Source organism: Notolabrus celidotus, chromosome 15, assembly GCF_009762535.1.
Source record: "Notolabrus celidotus isolate fNotCel1 chromosome 15, fNotCel1.pri, whole genome shotgun sequence".
NCBI classification, from domain to species: Eukaryota; Metazoa; Chordata; class Actinopteri; order Labriformes; family Labridae; genus Notolabrus; species Notolabrus celidotus.
In genome coordinates, this window is record NC_048286.1 from 7,369,200 (window position 1) to 7,390,451 (window position 21,252).

The following is a 21,252-nucleotide window of genomic DNA, read 5'->3' on the forward strand; positions in this document are numbered from 1 at the left end:
TACAGTGCATCAATTTCCCTTTGTGTACTGTTTGCCTCTGAGTATACTGAGCTCCATGTGTGTGAGAAATGGCCTGAAATGTTTTAGTAGGATCAGTTCAACTAATTACCTCAGACTGTGTTAGTTGCGTATCATTGCTGCACACCTACACCCATCCCTACAAACCACAGCAATACTCAGTGTCAGAAAGTAACGCAGAGGTAACACAAACTGTAGTTCTCTATAACAAAACATCACAGCATGGCTTAACTAAATACTTCATGCAAACTTCAACAAACCAGACAGTGCCATATTAAGTAAAGATTATCACAAAGTCCTGGACCACAACAGAAACTAAAACTATCACAAACAAGCACAAATGACCAAACAGTGACATCTAGCACCACAATAACTACAATGTAGTACACCATGTAAGAAGTAAGACAGAAGCTCACAGATACATATAAGTCTAAAGTACTGAGTTGCTCAGGACACATTAAGTTTGAATCATAAAATGATCCTTAAAAAATAAAAATAACACTAAAAACTCTAAACCTTTAAAACCAGAGTACCACAACATGAACACACCTCGTTAAAGCTTAACTTTAATTTAAAAACCCAACCCATACAGTATTGCCACGTACATGCAAGCTCCAGGTAGTGACAACACTGATACTACCTGTTCTAGCAAAGAACAAGTTCAGTGAAGAGATCAGAGGTACCACTTTGTCAACAGGGGGCTGCAATGTATACAGTATAAGGAACAGATGCACCCAAGCATCAATAGTGTAAGGGTATTTTAATGCCTTAAAGGCTGCTGGTAGTGATCATATATCATTACTATGTATTTTGAGCAATGCAGAGTCAAGTCAAGTTTCTTTACAGCACATTGAAACATCTGGAGCTTAGAAATGTAGGATTGGGATACAGGTTATGATGATGGATATGTTTTTTATTTTTATTTTGATGGTATAAACTTGTGTCCCTGACAGTGATGGAAATTTATTACACTTTTAGAATCTGTTTCTAGCCACCATTAATGTTTGATAATGAGAAAAGCTAAACATATAATTCAAATGGCAATTTGATTTAGTTGGAAGTGTTTGTTACGAACATGTAGAAAAAAAATTGTAATAATAACAATACATAATAGTCATAATAATAATCTCAAGCGCCAATAAATGAAAAGATAGACACAAAAAACAAAGGTTGTATAAAATGCAAAAAAATGGATATAATATAAGATAAGATAAGTAATAACTTTATTGAGGATTGGGAAGAAGTCAAACTTATTGAATCCCCCTTTCTCCTTTATTAATTATTTATTCATGGTCAATTAATGACTGTGTCATATTTTTCATCTGGATTCACTGGGTTCCACCATAGACTGTATAAAGAAGATTCCACCCATTTTATAGTCTTTGATTCCACCTCATGAGCTCATAAATCACTGTGCGGGTCTAGTTACGTACTTACGGTAATAAAACGTCACCAGTACGTTGCAGTGACGGTACTATGGTATCCTCGGTTTCTATTCCAGTACGTCCCATATTAGTGGACATAACGGCACGCTGACGACTCTGTTAGCTTTGAAACTATTTAACTTTATATGAAGGAGGGTGTTTAAGGAAGTTGGTAAGAATCACTTTAATTGAGAACGACAGAAGCAGAGAAGAAATGACACCGCCCGTCTGAACTGTGATGAGGTGCAAAAACTAACGATCCTTTAGCCATCCATCCATGGTCGGATATATCAGTGTACACAACACCATAAGATGACGGAAACACTACTTTAACCTGCACTTTAAACACATCCTCTCCTTCAATTCAGCTATATAAAGCACACACGAGCCAACACAGGTGATTTATTCATTTTAATTTGGATAAGAAGCTGCGAATCGTTCCAAAATGGAAAGCAGCAGCTTCCACAGCCAGCTCCTCTCCGTCATGGATGTCCTGGCCAAGGCGGCTCTGACTGAGATCGACCGGAGAGTGGATGACAGCTGCGCGGTGCTCCGGCTGGAGGTGAGCCAGAGCCGGAGGGACATCGACCTGCTGCGGAGGAAGTGTGAGGGGATGGAGGCCGAGCTGAGGAGGACCAGGATCAGAGCCCGGAGGAGAGGTGAGGATAGGGGGGTGTGAAGGTACTCATTTCTGGGACAGAGGATGTCTTCTACTTTGTTGTTAAAATGTTGTGTCTTCTTCTTCTTCTTCTTCTTCTTCTTCTTCTTCTTCTTCTTCTTCTTCCTCAGTGTTCTATCCTCCAGCAGCAGCAGACAGATTATCTCCTTTAGTCAGGGTGGTGCTGAACAAAGAGACCCAGAGATCAGACTGGGACAGACAGAATGAGGAAGAGGATCAAACTCAACCCCAGCAGGTATGAATGATACAAAACAAGACTGTGGTTGCTTATTATTTGCTTTTTGAAAGCCTCAGTTGATCATTTAGTGTAGGAGCGTCAAACTCATTTCAGTTCAGGGGCCACATACAGCCCAAGTTGATCTGAAGTGGGCCGGACCAGTAAAATCAGAACATAATAACCTATAAATAATGAAAACTCCAAATGTTTCCCTTTGTTTTAGTGCAAAAAAGTACAAGTACATTCTGAAAATGTTCATTAATGAACTATCTTTCTACAGAAACAGCTGTTGTATTTTTTGCCATGATGAGTCTCATAGTGGGCCAAATATTTTACTCTTTAAGCCATGAAACCTGCTGCGAACACACCAAACACACAGGTTTCACAGTCACCTGACACAGAGTGTAATGTTTACTGCAAAAGAACAGATAGATTATAAAAATGAACAAGGTAAAGTTGATTATTTTGGACCCCTCAGTGTTGTATGCAGGGGTGTAGTGCTAATGTTAGTAGTTAGTGGATCACAGGAAGTCATCTATTTCCCCAGAGGACAAATTTTAGATTGTAGTATCTTTTATTGGAAAATTGCAGTTAATATCTTCTCTGTCATTTTTTCACTTGGCAAAGTCGTTCCACGGGCCGGATTGGAACCTCTGGCGGGCCGCATGTTCGACACCCCTGATTTAGTGCATAAAATGACTGAAAAGTAATCTAAAAGGCAAAAGGCTGTGTTTTAAAGTAGTTTGTTTTAATTTATCAACCCCCTAGAACCCCCAAAAAGTTCAATTTACAAACATTTTAAACAGAAAAAACAGGAATGAATGTGCTGGAATCAACACAAGTTTTATATTCTTACTTTGTAAACATCTTTTCTGTTTGTAGGAGACAGAAAGTGTCTGATTCTGAGCCATGGACTTGAACAAAATGCCCCCACATAAAAGTATAGGACTTAAAGATTTACTGATCTTTAATGTATTTATTAATTTATTACTAATAAATCAATAATAATCATGTTATTAAATGATTAACTTATCTTTTATTAATTGATGAATTCGCTTACTTTAATAATAATTGTCTTATTAAATGATTTACTTATCTTGAATTAATGTATTAATTTATTAATAAACTTACTATAATAATAATAATTATGTTATTGAAAATATTAATGTTTTTTTATTTTCTAATTCCAATTTAATATTAATTTATTAATTTAATTGTATTTAATGTTTGGTCTTTCTGTTAATTATTTATTCAGCTCAACCCCGCCATCAGATCTGTTTCCATTATTTTCGCCACTTCAGTTAATCTCAAACCATTATTCGATTTGCTACAACAAACATACAAAGACACATGCATTGTTAGTTCCTGTTAGTCACTGTTTTGTCTCCTTAGTGTTCACTTGTTGTCTTGTCTTTCACATTGTTTTGTATATTATATATTGTATTGTCATGCTGTCACTCGTCTTGTATTGTTCTGCAACACTTTAATAAAACATTTATTAATCTAAAAAGTAAAGCACTTCATAGTCATGTTTCGTGGCATAACTTAGTAAATGTTACTTTATCATTTTAATTTTAACATTTCATGACCGTTAAATCCTCAAATCTAACATCCACAGCCTGTCTGCATGTGTTTTTTTTATGTCTGTTTGAATTCATGACCGAGGTTCATCTTTCCTGTGTTGGTAATGTTGTTACAGGTGTCGCAGTGTGCCGACATGGAGCCTGCGACTGAAGCTGAACACATACTGATCAAAGTGGAGTGTGCAGAGGAGGACATGTGGAAAAACCACTCAGCAGACAAAATGAGTGAGCTTACTCTCAGACACACACATCACACTGAAGAGCTCTACACCTTTAAATCCTGAACAAATAGTCAGCAATTTTTGATGCCTCCTGAATTTATATGAACTATTATTTAGAATCTGAAGTGGTCTCAAAGTATCCCACAATGTGTTATGCAAAGTATTTTACAACCGACTGTCACTGACCAAGCACTGCACAGCACTGTGAGTATGAGTATGACATTATTTCAGATAAAGAGTGTGTGATGGGTTTTTGCTAAGTGGGGCAAAGAGAGTAAGGCAGTGATTTTGGAAAAAAACCCATGCAGAAACTTTTGTTTTCTAAAGCTCAGCTGCAAGTGTTGTCTTTAAAGTTTTTAGTCCTGTGTGTGTGTCATTAGGGTACATATGACAAAAATACCACCACTCCAACATGTCATCAAAATGGTCTTTGACTACTTAGCTAGAGTGTGACACCATACCTTTAGTTTAGAATCACAGAGCTAAGTTTATCTCTCTCAAATATGAAATGAGAGAAAAAAACCTAACTTTAGGCAGCAGGTGAGCTTTCAAAAAGCCTCAGTGTTGTGCTTTGATGTAGGGATGTTCTGTTTAAGAAGCAATTCATTTTACTAGAAGTTTAAAAATAAATTTGAATTTAAACGAACCAACTAGTCAAAATGTAAGAAAACTCTCGGAAAACTTTACAAATTGAGCAAAATTTATGAAACATGACTACAAACTTGTCAGTTTGTTAAATCTGTTTGCTAAGTGTGGCTAACACTAGCAGAGCTAGCACCACCAGCCTCCGGTCCTCCTTGCAGGTTAATGTCTACATGCCAGTTATTCAGGTTTTTTTTTTACTTATTGCAACAAATCTCAGCAAGAACTCAAAAATTAAAAAATGCAACTAAAGCAAATTTGAAATACATGAGAAGAGACTTGATGTAAGTGCAGCCTGAAACCTGGACTAGAGGATAATGTGGTTCCTTTGTTTTCTTTAGAATCTGAAGGACAGCATCCGTCATGTTTCCAAGCGTCTCAGCCGGCCCACACTGAAGACTTTGTGGAGCCTCACCTCTCAGCTGAGAACCCAGCCGACTCTGGATCTCAAATGTCCCCAACAGGTGACTACGACACTTTCCAAGATCAGCAGCCAAGTCCAAATCAAAACGAGCTCAAGGTGAAATATGAGAGAGAGGAGGAAGAGGAGGATGAGGAGGAGCATGAGGACGCAGCTCCTCTTGATTCCCCTGGAGGTTTTGCAACAGATGAAGGTAGCGGACAGCTGTGGACGTCGAATCAATGGACAGATGCTGCTGACCCGAGCTCTTCGTATGCAGGGCAGCAGTTTCCCTCCATTTTCCCGTCTCAGAGTGGGTTACAGTTGGAGGACATGGTGTCCCAAATTCAGGCGTTAGAGAAATCACAGTCAGTCGCTGTTAGTGCAGCAAGAGTGAAAAGACGGGCCAGGACATTTGGATCTAAGAGACCACAACAAGAAGGACATTCTTCATCTCAGTTCAACTCTATGGATCACTGCTCCATCTCACAGCTATCTCAGCATCCATACCAAGACTCTATGCCTCATACAGGGCACCATAATGAGGATCTGACATCTCATAATCCAGCTCCCAGCTGTTCTGTGGGGCCCAGCCGAACCGGCTTGGTCCTGGCGAGGAGGATGAGGACACCGTGGAGGTCTGCCCTCGGGGAGAAGAAGTTCAGCTGCACGTTCTGCCTCAAATCGTTCTCAAAGCGCTGTCAGCTCAAAGAGCACCTGAGGAGTCACACTGGGGAGAGACCATACAGCTGCAAGCTGTGCGGGAGGAGCTTTGCCAAACAGTGCAACCTCATCAGACACGCGGTGGTGCACAGCGGAGAGAAGCCCCACGAGTGCTCGCTGTGCGGGAAGTGCTTCACCCAGCGATCTAGTCTCAAGTCCCATCAGAAGACCGCACACTGAGGTCACACAGAGGGGTCGTTTTACACGTCAGAGTCCTGCATTAAGAAAATATAAACATCATGAAGCTCGGCACACATTTTGTGAATAAGAAATGTTATGACACTGATGAAATAAAGTAGTCTTAAATTATTATTCCCTTATTGATGTATAAGGGTCTTACCTGTGAGGCTGCTAGTTTAGCCCCTAACTAATGATACTTTGAATTCTCACATTTTTTCCTACAACAGGCAGCTATAACTTTGTATTTTGTCTTTTTTCACTAAGTTTTAATGAACTGCAGTCCACAGATGAGTAATCCATCACACTGTACCACAATTTACATTCAATGTGTGACCTCACCTATGACAGAAATGTAGCTCTGTAATTGAATCTAAACCCTTGGACTCTGGAGGAAAGGTGCTACATTTCTAAAGATAGTAAGCGGTTTGATACATGGTCGGTAAGTCTGAACTCTTCGGAGTTGGTGAAACATTTGAAACCACATGTATGATCTGTTAATTGTGTATCTTCCTTTCTGCGTCATGTGACCGTCGCTATTTTTTAAAATCTGCTTAAAATATCTTGTGTATATAAACGTTTTGAGTCAACAGTGTCACAGTGATCTGGTATTGAACTGTTACAGCAAACAATACTGCACATTATACGACTCCTCCTTCAATGACTGATTATTAAAGAAATGAAGGTCAATTTAAGCTTTAAGGAAAGAGATGATTATGTTTATTAGAATCCCGACAGGTTGAGCAGGACTCTCTCACCCCGTCAGGATTCTATTTTGCATAACTGCCTTCTTACTATATGGTAAATGATACTGCTTATTACCTGGTGACCAACTAAAGATACAAACAAGCCGATTCTAAGTATTGATTTAAAGATGATTTAAGTGATTTTAAAATGATTTTTTATGCAGCTAAAAAAAGATTCCCCTCAGATTCTACGGTTGGTAGCACTTCCAATGCAACAGTATTCTGATCAGCCTACCTGCAGGTTGAATTAACATTAAATTAAGCTTTTTACATCATGTTAAAGTCTTAACATTTGCCTGTTTTATTGTAATAAATCACATTAAACATTAGCGTTTCCTGTTGGCATTTTTTATACATGCAGAAAGTAACAGCAGCACCTGTATCTCTCGCAACCAGTCCTGTAACATTGCACTTCCACCACATCCAATCCGCTGCGGTAATTGCTAAATCAGCGATTATCCGACTCGTCTCCTCATCCATGTTGTCTTTATCCTCCTCTGAAAACCTCTGACCTGCTGACTCAAAGCCTGGCTCAGTGGGAGTCAACCAAGCGGCAACCTCCAGTCAAAAAAAATATGAGTCCAATGGGGAAGTGCTAAAAACTGTAGTTCATCGAGGATGCACTTGAGGCTGGCTCCGGAAGTAACGGAAACCACATACACACCAATCCATAAAAGACGATCTTTACTGCAGAAATAAACATGTTTACAGTCTAGTACAAAAAGTGTAGTCTGGATAGCTCATGTCTTGATCGGCACATACTGAAGGAGGGGGGGGGGTGTTTTTGTAACGCGGCAATTTTGAAGATATTGAGATTAAGAGTCTTCCAATGAGAGGCACAGCTGCCTTGATTGACAGGCGGGAACACTGTAGCTGTTGGCTAGGAGGCTCAAAGCCCGCCTCTTAAAGTCACAATCGCTCGACAGCAGCAATATGGCTGCCGCCGCCGATTGGCCTCAAAACAGCGCTTCAGAAACAGATGGGTGACGTCACGGATACTACGTCCATATTTTATCCAGTCTATGGAGTTAACACATTGACTAGAATAAAACCTCTGGTGCCGTGACCGATCGGAGACGAAACACTGTTTTCTTCAGTTTGGTAGACGTCTCGTTCACTCAGCTCCTCGTGTGTTGTAACATCCCCCATGTTTCTTGCTGTCTCGTCTCTTCTCTGCTGCTGACCGGTCAGCTAATCTAAAGTTCTGTGCTCTCCAAAGTGCATTGAGAGTAATATTAAAATATATCCTCCACTTTGTTTCCCCAGGCTATCGGAAGCTAACTTTTTTTTTGCCACATTGTCAACAGGAAGAGATAAAGTCATGGGCTTAATAGATGTGATGGACTCTGATCTGAAGATTGATTTGACATCACGTGTGATCTGATTGTCCTGGACGTTGCCCTTGCTATTCATAATGAATTACAGTTGTTACAGAGTTTTAACCAATCAGGATCAAGTATTAGGCGCAGGTGAGTAAGAGAGCTGGGCGATAACACATGAGGTAGTTTCACAAAAAGCTGAATGGATGCAAGAAGCGAATTGTAGACCAGAGAGGATTTGTCTGTTGTTTTTGAAGTGCAGGCTGTTTGAGGTTTACTGAGCTCGCAGAAAAAAAGAGGCACACACACAAAGAAACATTTCTCACAATGACAGCTTTGTTATTCAATCAGCAAAAACATCTGAACAACCTGTTTTCATCAGGGAAGGTAACACAAACTTTATACACAAATTTACAAATGTAAGACATTAAAAATGTTTTCTCATAAATATCAGATCTGTAAAACAGCCTCATAAAAGTTGCATCGGTTGCATAGAAGAGTTTAAAGGGTGTCCATGAATGAGTGCATTTTAGTTCTGATTAAAGGAATCAGCAGAATGAACGAGAGCATTATGAAGAAGTGCCGCAGCGGAGACAAAGATTTAATAACAATCATTTAGTGTGACACTGACACCGCTGATATTCAACTTTCGCAATCAAACTCTGTTAAAAGAAAAGGACATGCGACATCCACACAAGCCTCACCTCTTCCTCGTCTCATTCAGATATTCACTGGAGTGTTTTTAAAAGTATAAATCCCACAGAGCATCGATTTGAAGTCGAAATCTTTAAGACGTGTTTTGTTGTCTTTGGCGGCCCCTGTGGTGAGAGGTTGAACTGCGGTTGTTGTTTTTTTTTACCTTAACTTTAGAAAATGTTTACGCAAGGGGACAAAGAGTATGCCAAAACACAAAATAAAGTCCAGGAGAGATCATGTTGATTTAGCGCCGCTTACCCCTCTCTGCCTGACCAATCACTGCCGAGCGATGGAACAAAGCCACAGCTGTGCACAGGTTATGATCTTCAACAGGAAAAAGCACCCAGTTCACAGCACTGCAAATCTGAGGGCTTCAAACAAACATCTGTTTCAATGACAGTTACTGTCCTGAGACTCTGAAACAAATGTGGGAATCCAGAACATAACGGAGAGTTTCAGAGATTGTTAGTTTCAGTCATCACCAAACATCTTGTTGGTGTTTTTTTAAACTCTACCAAAGCTCACGCTGATGTTTAGTTTTCTTACAACAGGCATAGCAAGACTCAGTATCAGGCACATGTGAATGAAAGAGCTGAAAGAGCAGGCTGTGCTCTTATTACAGGATCATTTGTTCATCTCTCTTTGGGGTCTCAATTGAGTTTTTAGGTCTGTAAAGTTCCCAAGTGTGCTTTAATTCAACAAACACCCTCTAATTTATGTGAGGGAGGATTAGAGCCACATTAAGGATCATTTAAAAAATGAGATTTGGAGATCAAAGTTGAAATGTGACAAGAAAAAAGGTGTTAACTAACAGTCTTGTTTGTTAGTGACTTATTTCAGTTGAGCGACCCTAATACTCAACATTAGTCTAAAATTATTGCTGAAAAAGTAGAAAACTAGTGTTTCTGCCTTCATTTGTATTCACAAACTGAACTATCTGAAGGTAGCTGCAAACACTTCTCATCTCAGCACCGGCATCACTTTGACTTTTGGTCAAAGGACTCTGATAAACAAAATGATGTAAAAGTTTGAACTGGCAGGACATGCCGTACTCACAGTATCTGTTTTTATTTGTGTAACGTACACCACTGCTTGCCTTTCTTATAATTCATTGATTTAGCACCTCCAGGAGCCTCTGATTTCCATGTAGAGCTAGGCGATATTGAAAAATATGTTATCACAATAACATATTTCATATCAGTCGATAACAATAATTTTCAAGATAAATATAAGATCATTCTTTCATATCATTTTTAAAGGCAGATTTTTTTCTCCTGAGTGAAAGTTGAAGAAAGCAGACGGTTTCTTCAGTTGTAACTGGATTTAGTAGTCTAGTAAATAATCAAATCATCTTAACTAATGAAGTTCAGCAGACTTTCTAGTCCAGCATTGCATTTTCCGTTCCATTCCAACTTCTTCTTCTGTCTAATGTTGGGTGGGAACTAGCATTTAAGACACACTACAGCCCCTTCCTTTCCAGTGGTTGAGGGATGTAATTACAGGTTTAAATATATCAACCTTTTATCGTACATTTGTTATACTTATATTGAGAAAAATAATATCTCGACAATTATAGTTATCGTTTTATCGCCCAGCCCTATTTCCATACATTTAAATGTTGTTGCTTTAAGGTAGACTATGCAATTTTACGTGGTGACAAAACTCAGTAATACAGGCATATTAAAGTCTGCTAACATTAGCAAACATGAACGTATTATTTTGTTATGTCGTGCTTCAGGGTCATGACTTAGCTAGAAACTATCCCATGTTGGCTTTAATTTTAAAAGCTTCATCTTCATCACTGTGTATCAGTCCAGTTGTGAGAAGACACCGTTTGGAAGACATGGTGCATTTAAATAAAATCAGACTTCTAACACCTGAAATTTAGCTTTCAAAAAGTTAGCTTTTTTTAAGGGTTATCCTGAAAGTTGGTTTGAGGGTCTGTCTCATTATTATTGTTTTTTAGGCACTGACTTATTGTGACATAACTCTGGTTTTCTCGTTCAGATTCCTGGGCGCTCTGCTGCTAATCAGAAAAACATTGGCTGCTTTAATTTCATAAAAACATTTGTCTAATAAAGAACACAAGGAGAACGTATAAAACACAAGGGCTGATTTTAAACACTCACAAAAACGACACTGGGGATCCTCGATACCCCTCCTCACAGACACGACGCTCAATATGAGAAAGCTTTAAAGGAAAATAATCTACATCATGTCACAAGATGAAATATAAACAACCTTTTCAAAAAATAATCTCTATGCAGAGTGTCCCGTGTGGACAGAAGCTCTGTTTGTGTGCTTTTTCCCATCACACCTGTGTGACAAAATCTCCTTTCTCTACCCCAGGTGTGCTTGATTTATGAATCCACCTGATACATTCACTTGAAGGTAAAAATCAAGTGCTCTTTCTTCTTTTATTACATCTTATTGTCCACAGTCTTTGAAATGTGTCAAGTCCGGTCAGTCTACTTTTAAAAACTAGCTCCTGCTGTGAGAAGCCCCCCCTCCTGTGTCCCGATCCACCACCTCCTCCCTGCCACCAAGAGTGCATGTGAGTGAGCGTGGATTAGCATGTGTGTTACATGGAGCAGGTGTCCGTCCCTCTCTCTCGTTCCTCCTCTTCCTCCAGGGTGCTGGAGCAGTCCATCGCCTCCCCACTGTCTCTCTCACTGCTGGGGACCATCGGAGACCAGCTCTCCCCAAACACATCATCCTCATTTCCCTCCTTCCTCCCCTCCGCCTCTCCATCCTCCTCCCCTCCTCTCTGCCGGCAGTAAGGTGGGATCTCGACTACCACGTACTTCTTCCCCCAGGTGTTCAGAGGGGCCTTCTGTCGGACGTCGTTTCCTGCATCAGACCGAGAGTTCACAGCTTTGTTAAAAAGTTTGACACACAAGTCACACATTTCAATCAATTAATGACCCTTAAAAAAGTGAAAGATGAAGTAAAAGCACACAAAAGACAACAGCTTTCAGTTTGTACAAACCAACAAAAATGAACAAAATCTCAATCAGGTTCTTTACAATATTTGAAAGCACCAGATAATGGAGGGCTTCTGCTTCGAGCTGTAAACTAGTTGCAAGTATGTAGCAAGAAGTTGCAAGAAGTATTCCCTCCTGCAGCTCACCTGGCAGCGTTGTGGAGAACTGGCTAGAGTTGCAGGTCACAGCAGCAGCCAGGTTAAAGACCTCAGAGCGGGGCAGCTGTGGGGAGACGGGTAAGGAGTGACACTGTCTTCCTGGAAGCTGCTGCCAGTAGTACGACGCCTCCTGCTGGGGTCCTCCTGGTCCGTGAGAAGACGGCTGGTTGCTGAACGCACTCCCCGGAGGAGAGTGGAGGTCAAACACCAGAGAGAAGACCGACTTGCTCGGTACATCGAAGAACTTGATCTTTCCCCCGCAAAGGTCCTCTCTGGCGGTGAACGGGTTGATCTTGCGAGCTTTGGAGGCCCGCTGATTGACGGGGGGGTTGTAGTACGGGTCCTGGAGGTTTACTTTTCTTCCTGGTTTGCAGGAAAAGATGTCTGATTGGCTGCGGCTGAGCCAGATGTTCCGTCGAGGGCGGGGGGATTTTGGAGGGATTTTATCATCCTGGAAACTGAGGGGGTTCAGTCGCTTGAAGCCCTGGATTTTATCACCTTCAACAACAACAACAAAAACAACTTTGTGAAACATATTGCGTCAAATTTATACAAAAATATCAAATTTAAGGTTTAAAGTACAAGAGTGACTTCAACTTTTTCTTAGATTTGTGTTCTGATGGTAAAAAGACAATTTAAGGTCACCACTAGGGGGCAGCAGAGGCTCAATCCTGTGTTCCTCAACACAACAGTTTCACAGGATGAGTTTTATTACACAGGAATATCCTCTGAAGTGTTCTGGGACCTTTTATTAGAGCAGCAGTAACAGATGATACATATAAACAAATGAGCTCACCAATAACATCTTATATACTCCTTGTAATAACAAACTTGTCTCACGTATGCCAGGAAATATCTAGAATAAGTGCTTACACTAATGAGGAGCACAAAGACGGGTCTATTAAAATATTTGGATGAAATGTCGTTATGTAACAGAAATATTTCCTTCAATGAGGTTCATCCTGGGTTGCAGGAAACGTTGATGCTATCAGGCTGAAAGAGAGTGAGCTGGAGGAGGAGGGGTCAGAGCGTGAGGCGGCGGCGTGACGTTCTGTAACAGTTGGCAGCAGACAAGGAGTGAGATCCGTCAGATCCGGGTCGTGTTTTCCACAAAATAAAACACACACAGAGATCAATCTACCGTCAACAAACCAGGATTGTTTCAAAACACCTGCTGCTTCATCCAGGGTTACAACACAACAACGAGGAGGGAGTTTTCACAGGTATTAACCTCTCCTGCATCGTTTTTCATCAAACGTTTACACTGTTTATATTCTTACACTGCAGGACAGAGAGGAAGGAGAGCCTCCTGACTCCACGCTGCTCACAGCAGGCAGCTGAACGCTCGACTGAATTAGAAGTGAAACATGGGCCTGCATGGATCAAGTATCTCATTATAGGAGTCTTGATCTCTGACCAGTTTCCCTCTTAAGACGGGGAAATTATCTCATTATCAGGAACTGAGGACTCTTTAGAGAGCGGAACAGATACTCAGACAGTTCTAAATTATATCTTCCCTTTGATTCTGCAGTTAATAAGTAAGCGAGGTGCAGATTTCATTGATGCAAAGGGGAATTGAAGTGAGGGTCTGGCTTTGGCACGCCTGGTTATGTGTGTTGGAGAGAACAGGGTAAATATAAACGACAGGACAAACAGTGAATCAACAGAGGGCTTTGCAGGAGGAGAGAAGTTTCAGTCAGGTTCAACACCAATTAGATGATAAGTGAAATATTGAAGAGCTAAGCGGCTTCCTGAGCTGAAAGAACCTCTCTGCTGTAGAGAGGAGGATGTAAAATAAGTCTCTGTTTCCTGTCCTTGAATCTAGTGTCGCAGATATTGCCTCATGTAACCCAGGTAAAATGGGTCTCCCTGGAATAGTTTTTGTTGTCCAACCGAGCAAAAACATTCCCACACTCTGCTCCTCTGCTGTTGCATTGTTGGATCCATCCGCTGTCCGTCATGACCCATGACGAACTCAGGCATTCCAGAATCTGTCCCGACCACTTCACTGATTTAACGTGACACCTGTGAGAGCATCCTACATTGTTGCGAACGAAAAGGAACTTTGGAAGCTGCAAACAGACGTTTTTTTATTCATCTTGACCGCGGTCCTGCTATTCAGCTGGGGATGCGCCTGCTCCATGTGTGATGTGCTACGGTGGATCTGAAGGCAGGCCACAGAAGAAATGGTCAGGCTTTGTTGGGGAAGAACAGAGAGTGAATGGGACTGGATAGATGGCGAGCTAACACTGGATGGAACTTCTTTGAAAAGGAGCTGGACCAAAGAGCAAGTTACCTCATCCAGGCCTCAAGCCTGATACCCCTGAGCCAGTCCCCCAGTGGTGTGGTAGTGTTTGAACTAATTTAGAGTTGATAATAGTTATACCTTGATGAATTATTGAAAAAGACTTTGAACTCTTGATGACCATAGTGAATTGATACCTGTTGGTATTAATACATGACGAGGCTAGTGTCAACTCTCACTGGGATTGTTAGAATTTTGTATTATTGACCCTGGTGGGGATTTGAACCACATGAATGTTATATATTACTCAATTCTATTGAGCTAGCTTTTCTTGAACTTTGTTTATTTTTATTACAGATTGACATTAAGTTTATATTTGTGCATTTATTTTTTACTGACATTTGTTTCCTTGAGTTATCAAGTGATTTCTGTTGAACTATTGCTACATTTCAGTAAGTGCTTGTCTGGATAAGGGCCAACATGTCTGCATCTGTTATTCCTCTAACTGCTGCACTAAAACGTCTTCTTAGCAAAGAGGTTGAGACGGACCACATAGTGAAAACAATGAAAAGTACACTATGAGAGTCTGTCAGCACACCTTTCACTGAGATCTATTCAGGTCCTCTGCATTTCATCACAACTGTACTTGATCCGCGTTATAGAGATCATTACTTGGATGTGGGAATAAAGCAGCGCACACGAGAAATTGTCCAGGCCGCGATGGATGCGGAGAACCCACTTGGAGACGGAGAAGCGCACAGTGCAGGAAGGAGAACAGAGCGCAGAAAAAAGGACTCGTCTCTCTGAACCAGATGAGGGGCATGCACCCTCGTTGTCTGGTATGTTCAATGAGATCCTTGATTTTAGTGAGGTTAGTACACAGTCAGAGCCATAAATGCAATGGTGCTAATAATTGGCATTATCATTTCTCTCAGTGTTTCGGTTTTCGGCCTTGGTTTCCTCATTTTTCGGTTTTTGGTTTCAGACAAGAATTTTCATTTCGGTGCATCCCTAGTTTCAATACAGCTGTTTAAACTTGAATTGTGTTTGTGTTTGTTAATTTTCCACAAAGCTCCCGAGCCGGACCTCTAGCCCTATTACTAAGTCCTATGACACATATTTTAATTTTGATATCATTTCATAAGTGTTACACTAACACATTCTGCTATTTCACAGATGAATACATTTATGACATGTCTCTCGTAAGAATTAAAACTAAAGCTGACACCACAGCGGTGATACCTTTAGGTAGGTTCTTCTTGTCGTTTTCCACACTGAGAGGAACACACTCGTGCACCAACTCTTCAACTTTAAGACGAGCAAGGATCTCCTCGAGGCGCCTCACGATGTCCTGGCAGGATGGACGAAGTTTTGGGTCCATCTGTGGGGAGGAAGAGAACAATAAAAGATACAAAGAGGGGTGAGGCTGGAGGGAAATCAGAGCATGGCAATCAGGGACGAAGAAAACGTACACTAAAAGGCGTTCTCAAGAATAATAAGCTGCATTATGTCATATTTTAACACGAAAAATACAAACTCCACAAGCATTTACAGGATATTCCTCCTGCTACTTTATTTACCGTCTGAAAGAGAGAGAGCTTAGCGGCCTTTACAAGAAGAAAACAAAGATCTGAAAGCAACATGCTGCCTTCAAATTATGAAGAAGAAGAATTGAGGCGACAAAGTGAGTCAGTTACGTTAAGATATAAGAGTCCATACAAATAATCAGGGTATCAAAAAGTTAGATTCATTTATGACCTGAAGCTGAAGATTGATGAAGGGGAAAGAAATCAAAGGGCGTCGAAGACAGACAATGAAGAAGGGGAGACATTTGATGGGAGAGAAAAAAGCCTCATAGATAAAAACATAGAAATGGAAAGATAGAAAGACTGTTAAGTGGAGTATAGAGAAGGATGATAGCAGCGAGACAAGAGACAAGGATGAGAGGGGATGAAGGGATCCAATATAGGATCAATCAGCAGGGTGCTCCAAAACCTTAAACACCCTCATCGTCTCATACACTTTATAATCACGTTTGAGAGGAGAAATCCACCTCACATCTAACATAGGACTTATAACAGCCTGTGTGCAAACCGGAGCGGGTAAAGCTCATTAAAAAGGTATTTGATTCTGTTTTATGAACTTAATGTTCAGACTTTTCCTACCACAAATGAATGTTGTATTTTGAAAAAGCTGAGTGAGAAGCTGATCCAGCTTTTATTAAACATAAGTCCCCCTCCCTCTCCTCCCCTCAAAGAGCTAAATCAGATTACTCAGATAATCAGATTGAGCCTCTATTTCTCAATAAGTGATTAATAGTTACTTAAGAAATTAAAAATACGGAACAGAAACAACACAGAGAGAAGTCTGTCATCCTTTTTTCTGTTGGTGAAGATGCTTCTAACTGTTACAAAATACGACCACCATGCATCACAGCTCTGATTGTAATATTTATTAATAATAATAAAAGAAACAGAGACGGATTTATTGAGCGGGACAGTGTTGCACTCACATTGCAGCAGTTGAAAGCCAGCTGAAGGAAATCAGGCGGACAGTCTCCAACCATGTGCTGGAACGTGTGATAGTCCAAGCCGAAGTTCTGTTGAAGGTGCAGGGAGGGAGAGAGGAGGAGACACAGAGAGGTTTGGATGCGTTTAAGTTAAACAGGAAATTCCTATTTACTTTAAAGACGGAGACGGAGAGGGTTTCATGAGACGTTTGACATACTGTAACTGTTCTGCCAGAACAAAGTTAAGGTCAAACTAATCCCTCTGACATGCTCCTGCAGGACACGGACATTTCATATAACACAAGCCATGTGGGAGAACAAAGGGGGTTTCAAAAGGGAGCTCTTTTATAATTGTAGTTTGTTATCGTGAGGTAAAAAGCTGTGTTTAAGAAAATCTTGAGGTAAGTATGGAGACAACTTAGAGAAATGACAAGGATAAATTGGAGCTACATCTTATAAGAGTGATTTTAAGAAACAAAAAAGATGTTTGTTTTAATATCAACATGCAAATATTTTTTGGGGGGGTAATTTAACTTTGGATACAAAATAATTCTGCAGAAAATAAACCAAGCAAGACATATTTAACAAATACTTATGTGCACTCTGGTGACATTTATGCAAAAAGGCATCATTTCTATATCATATTTGTCGAGGATTTAAGTGCTGAAAGAATTTTGCCAAATTAGGTAAAAAATCCTTGGAGAATGTAAAAAGACAGACATTAACTTTAGGCACCAGGATCGTTCCACAGCCCTCTCAAGGTGTGATTTACGGGACACAAACAGATCAGCTCGTGTACTCAACAAACAGGCTGCTGGATTATTGTAAGGAGAAGTAGATGAGCAGTCACCTCGGTGCGCGGAAGGAAGTCAGGGTCAGCCTGAATCCTTGCAATGATCTCACAGAGGATTATACCGTAGGAGAAGACGTCAGCCTGGAAACACAGGGACACACATTGACACATGAAAACAACTGTTTGCTGCATTTTTCAGAATTTGTTAACTGCCTTGTTATTATTATTATTATTATTATTATAATTATTATTACAAAGTGAAACATTGCTCCTGTCTTTTCCTAAAGTTGACTTGATGCATCTCATTCTTCACTGATGGATTATCCCAGGTGTGTTTTTCAATCTTTAATGATGTTATCTTCAAAACAAAATGATCTGATTTCACTCCTTGTTATTAACTTTCTATATAAGCAGAGGTGAAATAACAAAGCTGAAGACTTTACCTTTTCATTGTAGGATTCATCTCTTAGCACTTCAGGAGCCATCCAAAATGGAGAACCAACCACTGAGAGCTTCTCTCGTTCAGCACTACACCAAACACACAAACACAAGCACACAATGTTTGACAAAGATGATGTAAAACATGTTTTAATACGGAAGTCAGCTGTGCCAGGTTATTCAGAGTCTTTGGAGTCTCTAGATAGTGTTATAAATATTATTCATGCAGACATGGAGATTAAATGTTTATCTCCTGGTCAAGATATTAACCTCATGACACCTTGATTTGACCCGGTAAACAACCAGGTAAACAAAATCCTGTCCTGACACCAGGGATGTTGAGTGAAAATGAAGGTTTGACAGAGACAGAAGACAAGGTTAGGGTTTTCTGTTATGTACCCGTTATCATATAAGTGTTGGTTTGAGAGCATCTGTGGGACTCGGAGCATACCTTATACTCTGACATACCTTTAAGCATACCTATGTTATGTTATGTTATGTTATGTTATGTTATGTTATGTTATGTTATGTTATGTCACGTGGATGAAATTGGACCAGATAAGGCATCTCAGATATTTGTGGGAGCAGAATATATATCCCCTTATGGGAAACCACGCCCTCTTCATGTTGACATACCAGCTTATGCACGCATAGATACACAAAATTATAGTGTTTAGCGTGTCTAAGTTGTGCTGATCCCTATTTTATACAGTCTATGGCTGATCCTGATGCTATTTTAGAATTAACACATTTTGCTACATTTAAAAGACGACAATAGAAAGGTATCCTTCAGAATGTGAACTGCACAGTCTACTGATAATGTTGCAGCAGATACATCTACTAATCAACACAACTATGGCTGGTTTGTGGAGGGACACTTCAGAGATAAACAATAAAACCAGAGAGGTATAAAAACGAAAGTGTGACAAGCCGAAACAGCGTCACTCAGGATGCTCATGTTCTGACTTTTGAAAAAGTTTATAACTTGCCTTTCCAGCGTTTGCAAACTTTTGGAACAGTTGTGATGAAGAATTAAAAATGTGTAACTCCCTTTGTGTATTTAAAAAAAATGCTTAAAAATAAACAGATAAATAAACACATGGATGAAGTATAAACTGTTAATTAAAATTAGATTTCACTCAGATTTACCTGAATTGCTGCTTGTTGAGATTGAAATGTTTTGGGATTTTGTTTTTTGTTTGTAAGTTTGTTTCTGTAAGAAATGTTGAAGATTGCTTTGATATAATACACCTTAATTACTGGCACAATGTTGTGTTTACGGTATAAGTTATGTAAAAAGGTAGGCAGGATAAGCTTTGGCTTCAGCATGATCAGCATGTGATTGGCTAAAATATATTTGGATGTGTATGCATGTTTATATGTATGCATGAATGTACTTGTATATGTATGCATGTGTATGTGTACATATCGTTATGTGTGTGTATATTTTCTTGGTTGTTGAATCCCTCAGTGATTGTTTTGTTTTTATTTGTGATCTTTACATGGCTCCGATGTTGTGGAGGGCAGTGTTGATTGTAGATGCAGACCAAAATAAATGAATGTGATTCCATTTTTAACCGGATATTTTCTGTTTTAATGGCTATTAGAAGTACAACGCACCAGATGGAATACTTAAGGATACATGAACCAAATCACTTATGTTACATTCTGGATCTGTAATGTCTCCATGAAGTATTTTTGTTCAGGTCGACTAAACTTGTGCCAAGCTTTGCCTCATGAGGCTTTAAAGATGCACAATTTTTTCGTATATTTTTTGCCACTAGGGGGCAAATAAAACATCACAACAAGCTGATAAGTGTAAAGCTACAACTACATGACTATATTATTTACTTTTTATTTCTAACATATAAACCAGTCATTACTTTTAAATCAAGCAAATAACATATGTAATGTTATAAGTCCAGCATCCCCTGGTCTTTTAGTTTTGGCGATAACTACTTGTTATCATCCACTCACTAATTGTGTGTTTACTGTTTGAGATTGGCCAGTAGTGCACATAGAGCAGGTTTGTTTACAGCTCATGAGTCTACAGGGGTTGATGAGGACAGCTGAGTCGCAACCACAGAGAAATGAAGCTATTAGAGAAGCAGCTAAAAGCATCTGCACTGCTCTCTCAAGCTAGAGGTCATGTTTATTTTATACGACACATTCACAAAGCTCTACTGTGTCAGTATAAAAAGGACTGATTAGTGTATTAAATAAGCTACACATTGGAATAAAAAGAAGGTTTTATGTATGAATAAATAAAGATCTAGTGTCGGATGTGTTTTTGCAAAGCAGTAATGAGTGGAGAATTCCTTACAGGTTGGTGGGGATCTTTTCTGCCAGGCCAAAGTCTCCCACCACTGCCGTGTAGCCATTGTCATCACATTTAATCAGACAGTTCTGTAAGAGGAGAGAAACACAAGTGTTATTATTCCAGGGTGAGTTGAGGAAGTTGTGACACTGAAGGAAAGAAATGTTTGCAGCTGAGCATTATCAGGTAAACCTTCACTTCCTGAATACACTCTCAATAATGTGTACTGTACTGTAAACTCATCGTCTGCTCAAACAAAAGGGAACTAACAAATGTTTCACTGACATTTCACAAGATGTTTGAGCAACGAAGAGCAAAAATATGACGATACGAGCAAAACATTTAGAAGTCATGGTTACCAACTTGACCTGAGAGTTATTTATGTCATCAACAAATAACTTTACTACAACTGAGGATACTTCAATACAGAGCACAACACTAACTATGATTCTACAGACAGACAGACAGACAGACAAACAGACAGACAGACAGACAGACAGGCAGACAGGCAGACAGGCAGACAGACAGACAGACAGACAGACAGACAGACAGACAGACAGACAGAAATAAAGCTTGATGGATGGATGGATGGATGAATGAATGAATGAATGAATGAATTGGTGGGTGGATGGATGGATGGATGGATGGATGGATGGATGGATGGATGGATGGATGGATGGATGGATGGATGGATGATTGACTGATGAATGCATGGATGGATGGATTGACTGATGGATGGATGAATGGATGGATGAATGAATGAATGAATGAATGAATGAATGAATGAATGAATGAATGAATGGGTGGGTGGATGAGTGGATGTATCGATTGACTGATTGGTGGATGGATGGATGGATGGATTGACTGAGGGATGGATGGATGGATGGATAAAAGGCTGGATGGATGGATGGATGGATGGATGGATGGATGGATAGATGAATGAATGAATGAATGAATGAATGA

At 39.9% G+C, this 21,252-nt stretch overlaps 2 protein-coding genes across 3 annotated transcripts in view; one reads left to right on the top strand and one right to left on the bottom strand.

Annotated features, from left to right (window-relative positions):
• The first annotated feature begins 1,501 nt into the window (after positions 1-1,501).
• si:ch211-155e24.3 (uncharacterized protein LOC100150696 homolog) lies at positions 1,502-7,159 on the top strand. The gene is made up of 4 exons (XM_034703986.1): positions 1,502-2,101; positions 2,232-2,356; positions 4,038-4,146; positions 5,126-7,159. Exons 1-4 carry the CDS (start codon positions 1,888-1,890, stop codon positions 6,085-6,087), a joined length of 1,410 nt encoding a protein of 469 aa, XP_034559877.1. The 5' UTR covers positions 1,502-1,887; the 3' UTR covers positions 6,088-7,159.
• A 1,304-nt stretch (positions 7,160-8,463) lies between these two features.
• tesk2 (testis associated actin remodelling kinase 2) overlaps positions 8,464-21,252 on the bottom strand; it is a 45,408-nt gene continuing 32,619 nt past the window's right edge. For both annotated transcript variants that reach the window (XM_034703904.1, XM_034703902.1), the window contains exons 8-14: positions 20,296-20,378; positions 17,978-18,062; positions 17,592-17,675; positions 16,745-16,831; positions 15,475-15,613; positions 11,976-12,485; positions 8,464-11,695 (exon numbers count right to left, since the gene is read on the bottom strand). In XM_034703904.1, coding sequence (XP_034559795.1) covers positions 11,427-11,695; positions 11,976-12,485; positions 15,475-15,613; positions 16,745-16,831; positions 17,592-17,675; positions 17,978-18,062; positions 20,296-20,378 — 1,257 coding nt within the window. In that variant the 3' untranslated portion in view covers positions 8,464-11,426. The remainder of the gene's footprint in view (positions 11,696-11,975; positions 12,486-15,474; positions 15,614-16,744; positions 16,832-17,591; positions 17,676-17,977; positions 18,063-20,295; positions 20,379-21,252) is intronic.

Coding starts and splice junctions, on each gene's coding strand:
- si:ch211-155e24.3 (XM_034703986.1), top strand. CDS start 1,888: ATGGAAAGCAGCAGCTTCCACAGCCAGCTCCTCTCCGTCATGGATGTC. Junction 2,357..4,037: donor ATCAAACTCAACCCCAGCAG/GTATGAATGATA, acceptor ATGTTGTTACAG/GTGTCGCAGTGTGCCGACAT. Junction 4,147..5,125: donor CCACTCAGCAGACAAAATGA/GTGAGCTTACTC, acceptor TGTTTTCTTTAG/AATCTGAAGGACAGCATCCG.